Below are 15,977 nucleotides of genomic sequence, written 5' to 3' on the forward strand. Positions count from 1 at the left end.
ATTTGATAATAGATTTAATTCAATAGAATGCTCATTCTGTAATATAAATGAGAATTCTGAGTATATTGTAATACACTGTGCATTATACAATAGTCTCAGAGTCAGATTAAAAGAGAAGTATAATCTAAATTAATTAAATATGAGATTCTTATTCTCAACTGAGACAGGAATTAAATACTTAATAGACTTTCTATCAGAAACTCAAGCAGTTACAAGAAAATGACTAAATTCAGAAATATCTGAATATGAAGAGGAGAAAATCAATCAGATATAGTCTGTTAAAACAGCTATATACTACCTTTTAATAATTTGTTTTGTTACAGTCTCTCTTTACTTTATCTTTTTCTTTCAATTTCTTTCTATCTATCTACTTAATGTGTCTATCTTTAAGACTGCGTTCTCTTTTCTTTTATCATGATATTGTCAAATGATTTCAAAGTATCAGAAGATGTTAAAATACTGCAATTTGTAAACAGTTTTTATATTCTGAGCTGGAATTTTCTGATTTTGTATATCTGAAATTGATGAATGTATAATAGTTAACTTTACAGATATAGAAAAAACCCTGAGAACTTTTAGTTCTCAGATAGATATCATAGTCTCTGACTGCATACATCTATAATTGAAGAATAATAATAATAATAATAATATATAACTGTGGTGGGCTGCGCCCAATCAATCATATAAACTATTCTGTTACACTTCACAGATTTCAACTGCTTCATTCTTGAACACATACACTCTGATTCTCAGCCATTCTTGATCACCGATCCTCGGCCGCCACAAACACGTATGCTCTGATTCTTGACCATTCTCAATCACTGATTCTTAGCTGCTACTAATACATATAGATTCTTCCGCCCTGAAGCTTCACTGCATATATCATCACATACATGTATAAATATTCACTTTAATTACTGATTCTCACACTTTCTCTTTCTTATCCTTCTCTAACATTTTTCTCTTTGTTATATAAGACCTATATATTATACTGATCTATTCAGTGTAGGCCTCTTACACTAGAAAAACATTCATCATCTCCTCATTAGAAATGATTATTCATTGAGAGATATCTGAATGTGTAATGATGTGTAAGAAATAAAGAAACAGTTAAGAGTTAAGCAGATACTAAGTTCTCGGATAGAAGCTTGCTCATCAGTTACTCTGACTCTGTAATAAGATCTTACAAAGAGAGTAAGATCTTACAAAGAGAATGTCAGTGAAAGATCTGAAAGTTCTGACTCTCAGATATATAAGATATTCATACAATTACAGATTCAATGATTGATATAATCATGTCTAACAATAATATGAAACTCTTAAACACAAGTATAAACACAATGTCACAATGACTCTGAGCAATGTTGAAATTACAATAATAACAAATAGCTGATATACATGCAACTCAACAACTTCAATATGAAGAGATTCAATGATTAACTCATGTGATTTCAACATCTACAGAATTGAATACAAAAGCACTGAAGAAATACTTAAATGCTCTAATATATTTCAATGCTTCTGATCTCACTCTCTACTAATCATGAAGAATGAAAATGCTTACAAAACTGAGTGTAGATGAAGATGCTATCAGTTTATTAATCAATCAAGATTGATATATCAATAAATGATTGAAGGATCACATGAAACAGAAGTTTCATTCATGAATAAAAGCATGCAAATCAGCATTGTGAATATCTGATAATATTATCAAATATCTTGATATTCTGTTCTGAGACACTGCCATGTAACAGAAAGTATTAGATTGATTACAGAGTGTTTGACAGAGGAACATTTCTCTTACAACATTCATCTCTGACTTTAACATCAAGATCTTAGAAGCAGGTCATCAATCTTGAAAGAATCAAATGAAGATTAACATGCTTAAGAAGATATTAACTTTTGAACTCTTACAGACTCTTATAAGCATAAACAAAGACTCAACTTATAAAGGCTTCTGCATACAGCTCTGGACATTGAATAATCATCTTATCAAGCTCAAGAGTATACAGAACAGTGGCAGAAGACATTACATCTCAGTCACTCATACACTCATGCTGCAGAATAACAATGATGCAGATGCTATGAATTGAGTAGACTCAAATGTCTATGTATAAACAAGAATCTCTGTCATCTGAACAGGCTTCTGAGTTTCTGAGATCACTTCTAAAGAACTTGCTGACCAATATTAACAAGAAGTGTGCATTAACTGTAACTGATCAGAGCATATTACTTGCAACTGCTAATCAGCCTACATATCTTCTCACTTAAGAGATGAATCAGTGTCTGTCCACGCCAACCGCATTGCAGTGAAGAAAGATTCAGAAGATAATTACAAGAATGTCTCAATGAAACAGAGAAAAGATTAGCTTCTATTCAAATTTATAAACAGAAGCTTGAAGAGATCAGACAACAACAATTTAAAGAGAAAATGACAATGAATGTAATTCTTGTATCTACTGTGATTGATAACATGTATAATATGAAAGCTATGATAGACAGCGGTCTATGTCACTATGCAATGATAAAATCTTCAGTCATAAGATATCATAACCTTCAGTATATTCTCTTATCAAAACCCTGACTCCTTGCAGGATTTGATGATTCAAAAGACATTTGTACTCATTACATGATGAAGTTAACTATAGATATGAGAGAACATCTACATGAAGATGCCTATATATATGAAGTTAATAATCTTGATTATGATCTTATGTTAGAACTTGTCTAGCTATCTGAACAAGGCATCTTGTTAAACACTTAAAACAGAAGCTTGATATTCTCTAACAATAATAGAATTCATGAAGATGATATTCATAAGACTATGAATCTGACACAGATCTCTGTCAATGCATATAAAATACTCTGAAAAAGAAGTCACTGACAGTGAGATTATATGACAATATATTTCATCAGTCTGACTGATATCAAAAAGGCTCTAGAAAAGTTATTTCATATTACAATAACAGATTCTTATACAAAACTCTCTCAATAATATCATGAATATCTAGATGTCTTCTGACAAGACAATATTACAAACATATCTTTCTTACAAGATTCTGAAGTGAATCACAGTATCAAGTTAGAGAAAAAGAATGATAGGAACTCTGAATCATCATGAGACTCTCTTTATAATATATTTTAAGATGAACTTCTTCTTCTTCAAAAGACACTCAATAATCTGTTGAATAAAGAATTCATACATGTTAGTAACTCTTCTGCCACAGCCTCTATTCTCTTTGTAAAGAAATCAGGTGAAGAACTTCAGTTCTGCATGAATTATCAAGAATTGAATAGATTAACAAAGAATGACTGTTATTCTTTATCTCTTATCAATGAAACTCTAACTCATATTGAACAAGCTCAATGATTTACAAAGTTAGATGTTATCATCATGTTTCATAAGATTTATATCACTGAAGAAGATGAGTGACTTACAGCATTTCAAACATAATATAATCTCTTTAAATAAGTAGTCACACTCTTTGAACTGATCAATGCTCTCAGTACATTTCAGAAGTATATTAACTGAGCACTTCAAGACTTTCTTGATGAATTCACATCTACTTATCTAGATAACATTTTTATCCTCACTGATAAATTCAGAAAGAAATATCAAGAGTATGTGTAAAGAGTATTACAATGACTATGAGAAGCAGAACTATTAATTGATATTAATAAGTATGATTTCAAAGTCAAGAGTACTAAATACTTAGATTTTATTATAGAAGCTGATAAGAGAATCTGAATGAATTCTGAGAAGATCTCTGCTATTCTTGAATGAACGGCTCTGCACACTGTGAAAGATGTATGAAGCTTCATCAGATTTGCTAACTTCTATCAGTAATTTATATAAAACTTCTCAGATATTGTAAGATCACTTACAGAACTCACTAAGAAAGACTTAGTATTTCAATAATCAGTGAATACTGAAGCTGCATTTATACAGATAAAGAAGATGTTCATTAGTACTTCTCTACTGATAATATTTAATTCTGATCATGAGACAGTTACTAAAGCTGATTTCTCTGACTATATAACAGAAGAAGTGATATTGTAATATAATGATGAAAATGTTCTACAATCATATATCTTCATATTTAAGAAACTGAGTCTCACTGAATGCAATTATAAGATCTATGATAAGAAACTTCTTACAATTGTATACTATTTAGAAGAATGAGACTCTGAACTCTGAAGTGTCTTTGAATTTGAGATAGTCATAGATTATAAGAATCTTAAATACTTCACAATCACTTATAAACTCACTGAATGATAGATGCAATGATCTGAGTTCTTAAGTCACTTTCATTTTACAATATACTACTGTTCTGACAGTCAGAATTTGATGACAGATGCCCTCTCTCAATAAGAGTAAGATATGTTATTCAATGTAACAGATACTCACTGAATGAACTGAGAGTACTGACTCTTGAATTTAAAGATACTAGTTGATTAAGATGAAACAGCTCACAGCACTATATATACTGCTTCAATTAGAACTGTCACTGATATCTCAACTTCTTCTGAATCTATATTAGATGAGCTATAGTATACAGCAGCTCAAACTGATAAACTTCTCTAAACACTCACTGAAGCAGTATGATAAGAAGTACTCTGATTTCTCTCAGAATTATATGTAAGAACTGACATCTCAGAATGTTCAATTGATGATAATAACACTGTATAATTGTATGAATAATACTGAGTCTCTCACTTCAAATTCTTACACATCTGAATAATATAAGAGATGCATGATTTATATATGACTGATTATTCAGGCTGTGAATAACTGTATAGAATGATCTTCTGAGAGTTCTATTAACCTGAGATATTAAACAGTATCAGATACTTCATCTGAAACTGCAATCACTGTTCTTTCATTATCTTATGAAAGAACTGTAGAAAAGATCTACTGAAATCACTCAATATTTCTGATAGAATCTGATAAGATGTAGTGATTGACTTCATTATTAATCTATCTGAGAGCAAGAATTGTAGAAATGTTCTAATCATCATGAATCAATTGAGCAAAGATATAATATTAAAATCTTGTGATAAAATGAATACTGAATAAGTCACTGAAGCTTTTCTATAGAGCTCATTCTATCAGATACATGAATTGCTGAGATCTATAGTATTGAATCAGAGATGTCAATTCATGAGCACTCTCTGAATAAGAATCTGTCAAGTTCTCAAGATTACACACTGTCTGTTAACTGTCTATCACTCTGAGATTGATGATGTGTCAGAATGAATAATTCAGATTATGAAGAATTATCTTTATAAGTTCTATAACTACTTATAAGATGATTAATATAATCTTCTTCTATATACAGAGATTGCTATCAACAGTTGAGATATTATTTCAACAGATATAAGCTCATTCTTTCTTACACACAGATATCACATGAAAGTGTTGAATCTTCTAGAGATTACACAGTTCATACTGAACTCTCACAGTTTAATTTAAATCACTGATAATATAGTAATGAAGCTCTGAGATGCTCATGACTGAGCAGAGATTCTCATGATAACTGTGAAACAAGATGAAGAAGATTAAATCAATATCTGACAAGATCTCACAGAGCAGTATAAGATAGAAGATCTTATGTAATTGAATCTTAAGAATATATGAATTATACATTCATCTTATACACTAGATTACTCTCATATCAGATATAATGTGATAGAAGTTCTAGATAGTCATAATTACTATCTTAACATATCATCAGAGATTTATAATGTCTTTCACACAAGCTTGCTTCATCATACTATCATTAATTCATTCTCTTCTCAACTGACTTCTGATTGACAGTTATCAGAGATCATAGAAGAAGACAATGAACTTGAGTGAGAGATTGAAGATATTCTTGATAAGAGACTCTGCAGCTGCAGCTGACAATATCTTGTGAAATGAGTTAGCTATAATTAATCAATCTGAACTCTGAGTTCTGTGTTATTCAAAACAGCAGTTCTTGACTGATGAGAACTACTTCTGAAAGAGAGAAGCTAATGTGACAGGCTGCATCTGATCAATTATATAGACTATTCTGTTACACTTCACAGATTTCAACTACTTCATTCTTGAACATGTACACTCTGATTCTCAGCCATTCTTGATCACTGACTCTCAGCCGTTATAAATGTATACACTCTGATTCTCAGCCATTCTTGATTGCCAATTCTCAGTCACTACTAACATATATAGATTCTTCCGCTCTGAAGCTTCACTGCATACATCATCATATACACATATAAATATTCACTTTCATCACTGATTCTCACACTTTCTCTTTCTTTTCCTTCTCTAATGTTTTTCTCTTTGTTATATAAGATCTATATATTATACTGATCTATTCGGCGTAGGCTTCTTACAATAACAAAGAGAAAAATGTTAGAGAAGGAAAGAAAGAGACAGTGTGAGAATCAGTGATTGAAGTGAATATTTATACATGTACATGATGATGTACACGGTGAAACTTCAGAGTGAAAGAATAGAGGTTTTTGTATACAGTGAAGCTTCGGAGCAGAAGAATAGAAATTCTGTAGATTTTCAGTCAAGAATCAGTGACTGAGAATCAGAGTGATAGAAATCTGTGAAGTGTAACAGAATAGTCTATATAATTGATCAGACATAGCCTGTCACAAATACTAACTTTGAAATAGAACTTATACATATTAATTATAACTAAAAATCAGATAAAACTGTATACTTATAGAACTGAATTTAATTACTATCTTTAAAATAATCTAATGAATTTATATATTAAATTAATTCTAAAGTTATAAAAAATTATTAAGAGTATATATTTATCTATTATACTGATAATATGTAATATTTTAACAATTTCATTAATAGAGATGAGAATAAAGTGAAAGTTTAACTCAAACTGAGATATTAATTACTAGACTGACTGTGTAATCATGTCTGAGATCAGGATCAAACTTTACAGTTATTATATTGTCTAAAAGCATTACTTCTAATCATGATTTATATTTCTTACATTGATCTCAAATCATCTTATTTCAAATATTAAAGATCTCAGATTTACTTTTTAAATAAAAATCTAGTCTTAGATAAAGAATATGTTTAAATTCTTAGTTACATTTTCATTCTGATCTTATTATTGAGAATGACATTAAATGAGATTATGAAATTATTTCTTACTTATATAATATCATAACATAGTACTCATTTATTGAAAATTTAATAGAGAGTATTATTAAATATCATTACTTTTCTGAACATAGATTATAATTTATATAATTTTAATTATAAAAAAAATATAAAATACAAAAAAAATAAAAAAATAAAAAATAAAACAAAAATAAGAAAAAATCACAATGAAAAAAAAAACAGAGAAAGAGAAAGAAAAAAAAATAAAATAAAAATAAAAAAATAAAAAATAAAAATAAAAAAAATCAAGATTACAGAGCTGCAGTACTCTTAAAATACTTACTTCTCAGAGTCTTTATAATATTTATTATTAACTGTGTATCTCTTACAGTGAGAGTAACACAGTTATAATAATGTATTATCTAAATATTATCTAATAAATAATCAGTATATATCTGTATAAATGTGAATAATTAGAAAATATACACTTAAAAAGTGTGATCAGAATGAACTCTGCTATCACTTGAATAATATCAAGAATAGAATACTGAAATTGATGATTTTCTTCATCAATTTCATGAATAAGATATGTGAAGATAATCTTGAGAAATATAAGATTTTCTGACTTCTGATAAAAACAGATCTTACAGAGAGACTATATTTTCATCATATCAGAGACTGAGTATTATTAAAAAGTGTTACTTTTATATAATACATATACACTTACTGTAGTAATTCATTCTCTGTATATATGACTGAGAGTTGTAGCTTTCTCACACTGTATAACTCTCTCTGAGATGCTGCTACTGATTTATAACTCACACAGTCTCTCAGTTCAGCATACACTGTATGTATGCAGCTCTGCATACTGAGATTATGTTAATTATTATGATCTGACATGGTACTTGCTTTTCACAGGCTATGTTTCATTTGATTGAAGAAGAGAGAGAGAGACATAACTGCTATTTTATTTAAAAGAGAGATGAGTAATTGAATCTGTAGAAGATAATTTGATTTCTTCTGTATTTGAAATTTGATTAGTCTATACTCTTCAATTTGAGAGTTTCTGAGAGTGTTTTAATAGTTTTCATATCAGCTTGAAATTAGTGATTGATTGAAGAAGAGAAAAGAGAGAAGAAAGAAATGAGAATAGCTTATCTTTATAATATAAAAATAGAGAATTGCTGCAATTATTCATTCTAGTAACAAAGATCTGTTTTCTGCATGTATCTCTGATACAGATTATATGATAACTGTATACAAAGAATATTAATAGTGCATGTATTAAATGAAGATGATATTACTATATAACACTGTAGCTGTTTCTGTACATCTCTAAAAGCTGTTAATATTTTGTTTAAGTCTCTCTATATTTGATAAGTCAGTAATATATTTTAATACACTCTTTCTTTCATCATCATCATTATTATCATCATTATCACTATTATTATCATTATCATCATTACTATTATTATTATCATTATCATTATCATCATTATTATTATCATAATTATTATATCATTTCTAATTATCTCTTCTATCTTCATCTCTCTTCAATACTCACTGAAACTAATCATGTCATCTCTCTTTAAATATTCTGAAGTTCTGCAGACTATCAAGGCACGTGAGCATCATAACAGATTGAAGAGAGAGAAGAAGAAGATGTTTAAGTAAGAGAAAAAATATCTTGAAGAGACTCTGTAAGATAGTAAAATAATAATGATTTTAAGTAATACTTGTGATAGATTTAGACTGAACTAAGTATAGAAATAATGTGAATAACACTGCCTGTAAGAGATTGAAAAAGAAGATAGTACAGAGTCTTATACAGTAGTGATGAGACTAGAAGAAGTTCTGAGAATAATTTAAGATTAAGATAAAGAGAGAGAGAGAGAAGAAGAGTATTACTATAAATAAATAGTAGTAGAAGAAGATTAAGAGAGTGTTAAAGCAGAAGATAAAGAAGTTAAATCTAATAATTTTTTTATTTATTAAGAGATAATAATTTTTACTAATACTTTTATTCTCTAATTGATTAACAGAAGCTGATAGAGAAGAAGAGAATTAAAGACTTATTCAGACCTTAAATATGCTTCATGATTTAGAATATTGAGAAGATAGCTCTGCTCTCTGAGTATATTAGTCTGCTTATCACTGAAGTGAAATCTGAGACAGTAGATTAGAAAATACAGACTTTTAAGACACAGATTGATCTGACTGAGAGAGAGCAGCAGAAACTCTTCTCTGAGAAGATAATAGAGAGAGATTTTAAAATGATTATTATCTCAGATAAGAAGAAGAAGAAGAAGAATAAGAATAAGAAATGAATTATAAAGAATAATAAGAAGAATGAGAAAGAGAAGAAAGATAATAAGTAGAAAAAGTTTTTTTTCTTTTTATATTAGTTAGTTATAAGTTCATAATTATTAATAATTAAAATTAATTTTAAGTTTTTAAAAATTATTGTACAAGTTGTAATCAATGTCAGAAATAATATATATATATATATTTAACTATCATAATTCACAAATCACTATAATGTATAAGGATCAACATTTTTTCAATAGTGATATTTATAATATTAATATATTTTTAATAATATTATCTGATAATGTAATTTAATAACACTCTCTTTCACAATATTAATATATTTCAAGAAATATGACAGAAATTAATCAAGATTATTTATTTACTTTTATATATTGATAATATTCAATCTGAGTTAGTACTAAAATTATAACTAAGCTAAGAAAGAAGATTATTTTCTCTTATAATAATTCTTTTTATTGTTACGCTTCTGACCGCGACAAGACCTTGTTGCGGTTTCACACGGCTCATTACTTTCATGTGAATGATTTCATTCATTTCACAGATTATTTAAACCGGTTTTCAACCACTCTATAACATCATTCAGATATAATATAGAAAGAACTGATTGATAAATATGAGAATCTCACTTCTATATAAGGTCAGCAGATTACTCTTTTATAATAGTGAGATGTCACTGAGGTATTACTTCAGCTATTCTTACTCATGAAATGAGAGAAGAGTATTCACTCATTATCTATATAGAATAGCTAGATGCTGACTTCTGATTAAAGAAGTCAGTGATTTATTTTTCTTTTACTGAAATATATATAAGAGTTACTGCATTTTTTATACAATCTTCTTAGTATACTAAATACTATATCTGTGATATTCTTGCAATAACTCTGTAATTCATGAGCTTGCTATTTAAGTAAGATAGTTAAGTCTACTTATATAACTTCTCAAATAACTATCTCTATACAACACTGCTGACTAGTTACTGCTTTGATTTCATTATGTTATAATTCAAATTACTTAATCTGATTACAAGTTTGAATCAGTTAAGCTCTATTAATGAATTAATATAGTCTCACACATCTGTGCTGAGACTGATCTGATCTCACTCTCTGAGAGAAACTTCACATCATCTTCTAGAGTATGTACATCTCTATCTTGACAGAAATCTGAGATTTCTGAACTCACTGTATATTTTAGCATAGTATTTTCAACTATTCTGTCATCACTGCAGCCTCTACACATCTGCATCTATTATAAAGATAGAGAGATTAAGATTGAAGATTCTCTGAATTATAAGAGAAATATATTATCTGAATTTCACAACTTTACTTGTATTCTTGAACAGAAATTTCATCTTAATCTGAGCCAGTTTAATACTCATAAGATATAAGTAATATACACTATCAATCTTCTTGAAGGCATCTCTGCAACTACTTGAGTTATTAAGAAGAGAGAGCTTGAGTGTATCAATGCTATCATAAGTTAGAAAGAATTCAAAGACTTTCTACTAAATCAGATTGAAGATTATCACAACTGCAGCTTTACAGTGATACAGTGTTTCAACTCATTATATTAATAAGATGATGAGAATCCTTCTGATTTCAATACAAGATTTGAAGAATATTGAGAGAAATTGACTGATAATTTGAATTAATTAAAAACATAGCTTTATCTCATGAAACTGACTTACAAGATATAGACAATGATATCACAGTATCAGAGTTCATCAATTAATTACACTGAGCTTGTCAATTTAGCTCTCTGAATCTATTTGAATAATTAATACTCTGAGAAAAAGATTAATAAGATCTCTTCTAAGTAATTAATGATAAGATCTAAACAGTGCTGTGACAGCTCTGATGCAGAGAATGCAAAGAAGAATTTCAAGTGTTTCAATTGTTCACTTACTGTGAAGAAATATTAAAAAAGATTTGATAAAGATCTCTGCTTCAACTATGAAGCTGATAATCACTATACTAGTGATTATAAGAAGCTGAAGAAGAGAAGAAACTGAGAAAATATCTTCTTAAGATTAACTTCTCTTCTGACAAATGTATCTACAGAAGATAAAGAAGAGAAAGAAATGAAGAATTGATAATTCTTATATCTCTAAGTTCATGTTACAATCACAATGAATATTCTGAATAAGAAGATATCAGTGAGATATCTACTTGACTCTGAGATAAATACTAACTTCATATTCTATTTCTTTTCTTTGATGAAGAATTGAAAGAAGATAGATCTGTCAGATTATATGAAATTTACTGATAAAATAAAATATCACTGTTTTGAGATAATTCAAGTAAAGTGTGTGATCACAGACTTAGAAGAAATCTTCAAGAAGTGCAGTCTGCTTCTTCATACTGTTAATATTATAGATGAGAATATTATTCTAAATCTTCTATAATTGAGAGAAAATAATTCTCTCATTGACTGAGTCACTCAGATATGACAGTATTATCTCACTAATGAAGAGATAGTGATAGAGAAATCTGAAGAGTTTCATTGAAAGAATCTTGAGAAAAAGATAGAGTCAATATACTGTATAGCAGATGACTGAGACTTGAGAATTGATGAAGAAGTCATCATTCTCACTGCAAGATTAGCAGCAGTATTTGTTATTGAAGATGAACATACATGACATCTCTTTACAGATTATAAGAATGTCTTTTTAAAAAGAAAAGCAGTGAAGTTTTCTGATATCAAGATATGATATAAGATCTGTCTTAAAAATGATATAACAGTGCTGTATGAGTCTCTTTATAACTTATTAGTAAAGAAATTGAATGTTCTGTACAAATATCTTGAAGAAGTATAATCAAAGAACTGAATACACTTATCAAAGAGTTCAGCAGAGGTACTCATACTATTTGTGCCTAAGAAGAATAGTAGACTATATCTATACATAGACTACAGAGGTCTCAATAAGATGACAGTTAAGAATTACTATTCATTATCATTAATTAATATGATGATCAATTAATTATCTGAAGCAAAGATATTCTCAAAGATTAATAAACAGAATATCTATCATAGAATCAGAGTTAATGAAGATAATGTTTGAAAAACAGCTTTTTGTATCAAGTATGATAATTTTGAATATCTTGTTTTATCTTTTAATCTTTGTAACACTTCAGTCATCTTTCAGATCTATATAAATGAGGCACTGTGAGGCCTTGTTGACATCTTCTGTATAGTATACTTGAATAACATTCTAATCTTCTCAAAAATAGAAGAAGAATATGATAGTCATATTTAAGAAGTATTGAGTCACTTGAGATAGTATCAACTCTATACAAACACTAAAAAATGCTCATTCTACATGCAGAAGATTAATTTCTTAGATTATATTATTGAGAGTAATAGCATTTCAATGAACAGAAGTCAGATCTCTGTCATTGAGAACTGATCAGTGCTGTAAATGTACCGCGAGATGCAGGTGTTTCTAGAATTTATGAATTTCTATGAATGATTTATCTATGCATATTCACAGATTACTATTCCCTTTATAGATCTGTTAAAGAGAAGTGTTAAAGACAGAAAAATAAAACCGTTTACTCTCATCTAAGACACTGTGAGAGTATTTACAGAATTGAAACAAGCTTTTACAGATGTCACAATACTGAATCACTTTAATCTCAACTTACTCAGTCAGAGCGTTACTAAATTGTGTTATCAGATGATATCATTAAAAATATATTAATATTGTGAATATCAATGTTGAAAAAATGTTGATATGTATACATTATAGTGATTTGTGAATCATGATAGTTAAATATATATATATATATTATTTCTGACATTGATAATTGATTACAACTTATACAATAATTTTTGAAAACTCAAAATTAATTTCAATTATTAACTAATAATTATGAACTTACAACTAACTAATATAAATAAAAAGAAAAAAACTTTTTCTACTTATTATCTTTTTTCTCTTTCTCATTCTTCTCATCATTCTTTATAATTCACTTCTCATTCTCATTCTTCTTCTCCTTCTTCTCATCTAAGATGATAATCATCTCAAAATCTCTCTTTACTGCCTTCTCAGAGAAGAGTTCTCACTACTTCTTCTCAATCAGACTAATCTGCATCTCAAAATCCTGTATTTTCTAGTCTGCTGTCTCAGGTTCCACTTCAGCAGTAAGTAGATTGACATGCTCAGAGAGCAGAGCTGTCTTCTCAATATTCTGAATTATGAAGTGAATTTGAGATCTGAACAAGGTCTTAATTCCCTTCTTCTCTGTCAGCTTCTGAGATCTGAACAAGGTCTTATTTCCCTTCTTCTCTGTCAGCTTCTGCTAATCAATTAGAGAACAGAAGTGTTATCAAAACTTGTTATCTCTTAATAAAAAACTTATCAGTTTTAGCTTTTTTATCTCTCACTTTAATACTCTCTCAATCTTCTTCTGCTGCTGCTTATTTACAGTAATACTCTTCTTCTCTCTGTCTCTCTTTATCTTGATCTCAAATCATTCTCAGGACTTCTTCTGATCTTATTACTGCTGTATAAGACTCTTCACTATCATCTTTTTCAATCTCTCATGAGCAGTGTCATTCACATTATTTCTAGACTTAGTTCAGTCTAAATCTATCAGAAGTGTTACTTAAAATTGTTACTATTCTACTCTCTTACAGAGTCTCTTCAAGACATTATAATATGTCTTATAATCTGTCTTCTCTTACTTGAATATCTTCTTCTTCTCTCTCTTCAATCTGTGACAGTGCTCACACACCTTGATGATCTGCAGAACCGCAGAATATTTGAAGAGAGATAATATAATTGATTTTAATAAGTGTTGAAGAAGAGTGAAGACAGAGAAGACAGCTAGTAATAATATAATAATAATGATAATAGTGATAATGATGATGATAATGATAATAGTGATGATAATAATGATGATAATGATGATAATAAAAGAAGAAGTGTATTGAAATATATTATTGACTTATCAAATATAAAGAGACTCAAAGAGAATATTAACAGCTTTCAGAGATGTACAGAAATGACTACAGTATTGCATAGTAATATTATCTTCATTTAATACATACACTATTAATATTCTTTATATACAGTTATTATATAATCTATATCAGAGATACATGCAGAAAACAGATCTTTATTACTAGAGAGAATAATTACAGTGATTCTCTGTTTTCATATTATAAAGATAAGTTGTTCTTATTTCTTTCTTCTCTCTTTTCTCTTCTTCTTCAACTCATCACTAATTTCAAGCTGATATGAAAACTATTAAAACACTCTTAGAAATCCTTAAATTAAAGAGTATAGACTAATTAAATTTCAAATACAGAAGAATCAAATTATATTCAATAATACTAATTATCTATTTCTTTTTAATAAGACAAAAGTCACATCTTCTCTCTCTCTCTCTCAAATGAAATATAGCCTGTGAAAAGTGAGTATCATATCAGATCATAATGACCAATACAGCCTCAGCACACAGGGCTGTATACATACAGTGCATGCTGAACTGAGAGACTGTATAAGTTATAAATCAGTGACAGCATCTCAAGAAGAGCTGTGCAGTGTGAGAAAGTCACAACTCTTCATTATATACACAGAGAATGAATCACTGCAGTAAGTACATGTGTATTGTATGAAAGTAACACTTTTTAATAATCCTCAGTCTCTGATATCATGAAAATAGAGTCTCTTCATGAGATCTGTTTTTATCAGAAGTTGAGAAATCTTATATTTCTCAGAATCATCTTCACACGCCTTATCTGTGAAATCAATGAAAAGAATCATTGATTTCAGTATTCTACTCTTAATATTATTCAAGTGACAGCAGAGTTCACTCTGATCACACTTTTTAAGTATATATTTTCTAATTATTCTGTAAGAAATCCCGCTTCTCGCGGATTCTTTACTTCTATTTCTATCTCTCGCGTAATCAATAGGGTTAGCAGCCCTTGGCTACACACAACTATATAGACTGAAGTTCATGAATATAATTCATAATACAGCTTGAATGCTATTATACATTTGATTCTTATATTTTATCTTTCTACTGTGAATTCTTCTAATAGTTAATAGTATATATCATATCAAGCTGTAAACATCTGAATAATCATCTGCAAGCACTTATTCTTACATTTCAAGCTCTGTCAGTCAGCAACTGTCTGTTATGACTGAAAGGACTAGAAACTTGTATACTTCAACCTCTGCAAACTCTACTGCAGACACTCAGAAGCAGTCATCTGAATCATGAATAATCTCTGTGAAAGAAGTCTTAGAGAACTTATCAATCACTTACAGAACATCATTTTCTGCATCTGTGACAGAGAAACTCTCTGAACTGACAAATGAATCAATCTTAGTAAAGAACATTCATGAGCATCTCTCACAGAACTAAGCTATTTTTCTACAAGAAATGCTTACTGCCTGCAAACACTCTCAAACCAAGTTTCTAGACATGATCTTCAGAGACACTTATGAACTGAAAAGAAACTTTCTTAAGCTATGACCACTTAAGGCCAACTATCAAATCACAATCTATAAAAGAAT

General features: G+C 29.0%; 1 protein-coding gene across 1 annotated transcript; it reads right to left on the minus strand.

Moving 5' to 3' along the window:
• Positions 1–7,606: 7,606 nt before the first annotated feature.
• On the minus strand, positions 7,607–7,775 carry BDBG_16033 (uncharacterized protein; the record flags this gene model as incomplete). The annotated part of the gene is made up of 1 exon (XM_031724069.1): positions 7,607–7,775. A coding segment is annotated over one exon (168 nt), but the record flags the coding sequence as incomplete, so codon positions are not given.
• Between the last annotated feature and the right edge of the window lie 8,202 nt (positions 7,776–15,977).

The sequence above is a fragment of the Blastomyces gilchristii genome (genome assembly GCF_000003855.2).
Source record: "Blastomyces gilchristii SLH14081 genomic scaffold supercont1.1, whole genome shotgun sequence".
Lineage (NCBI taxonomy): Eukaryota > Fungi > Ascomycota > Eurotiomycetes > Onygenales > Ajellomycetaceae > Blastomyces > Blastomyces gilchristii.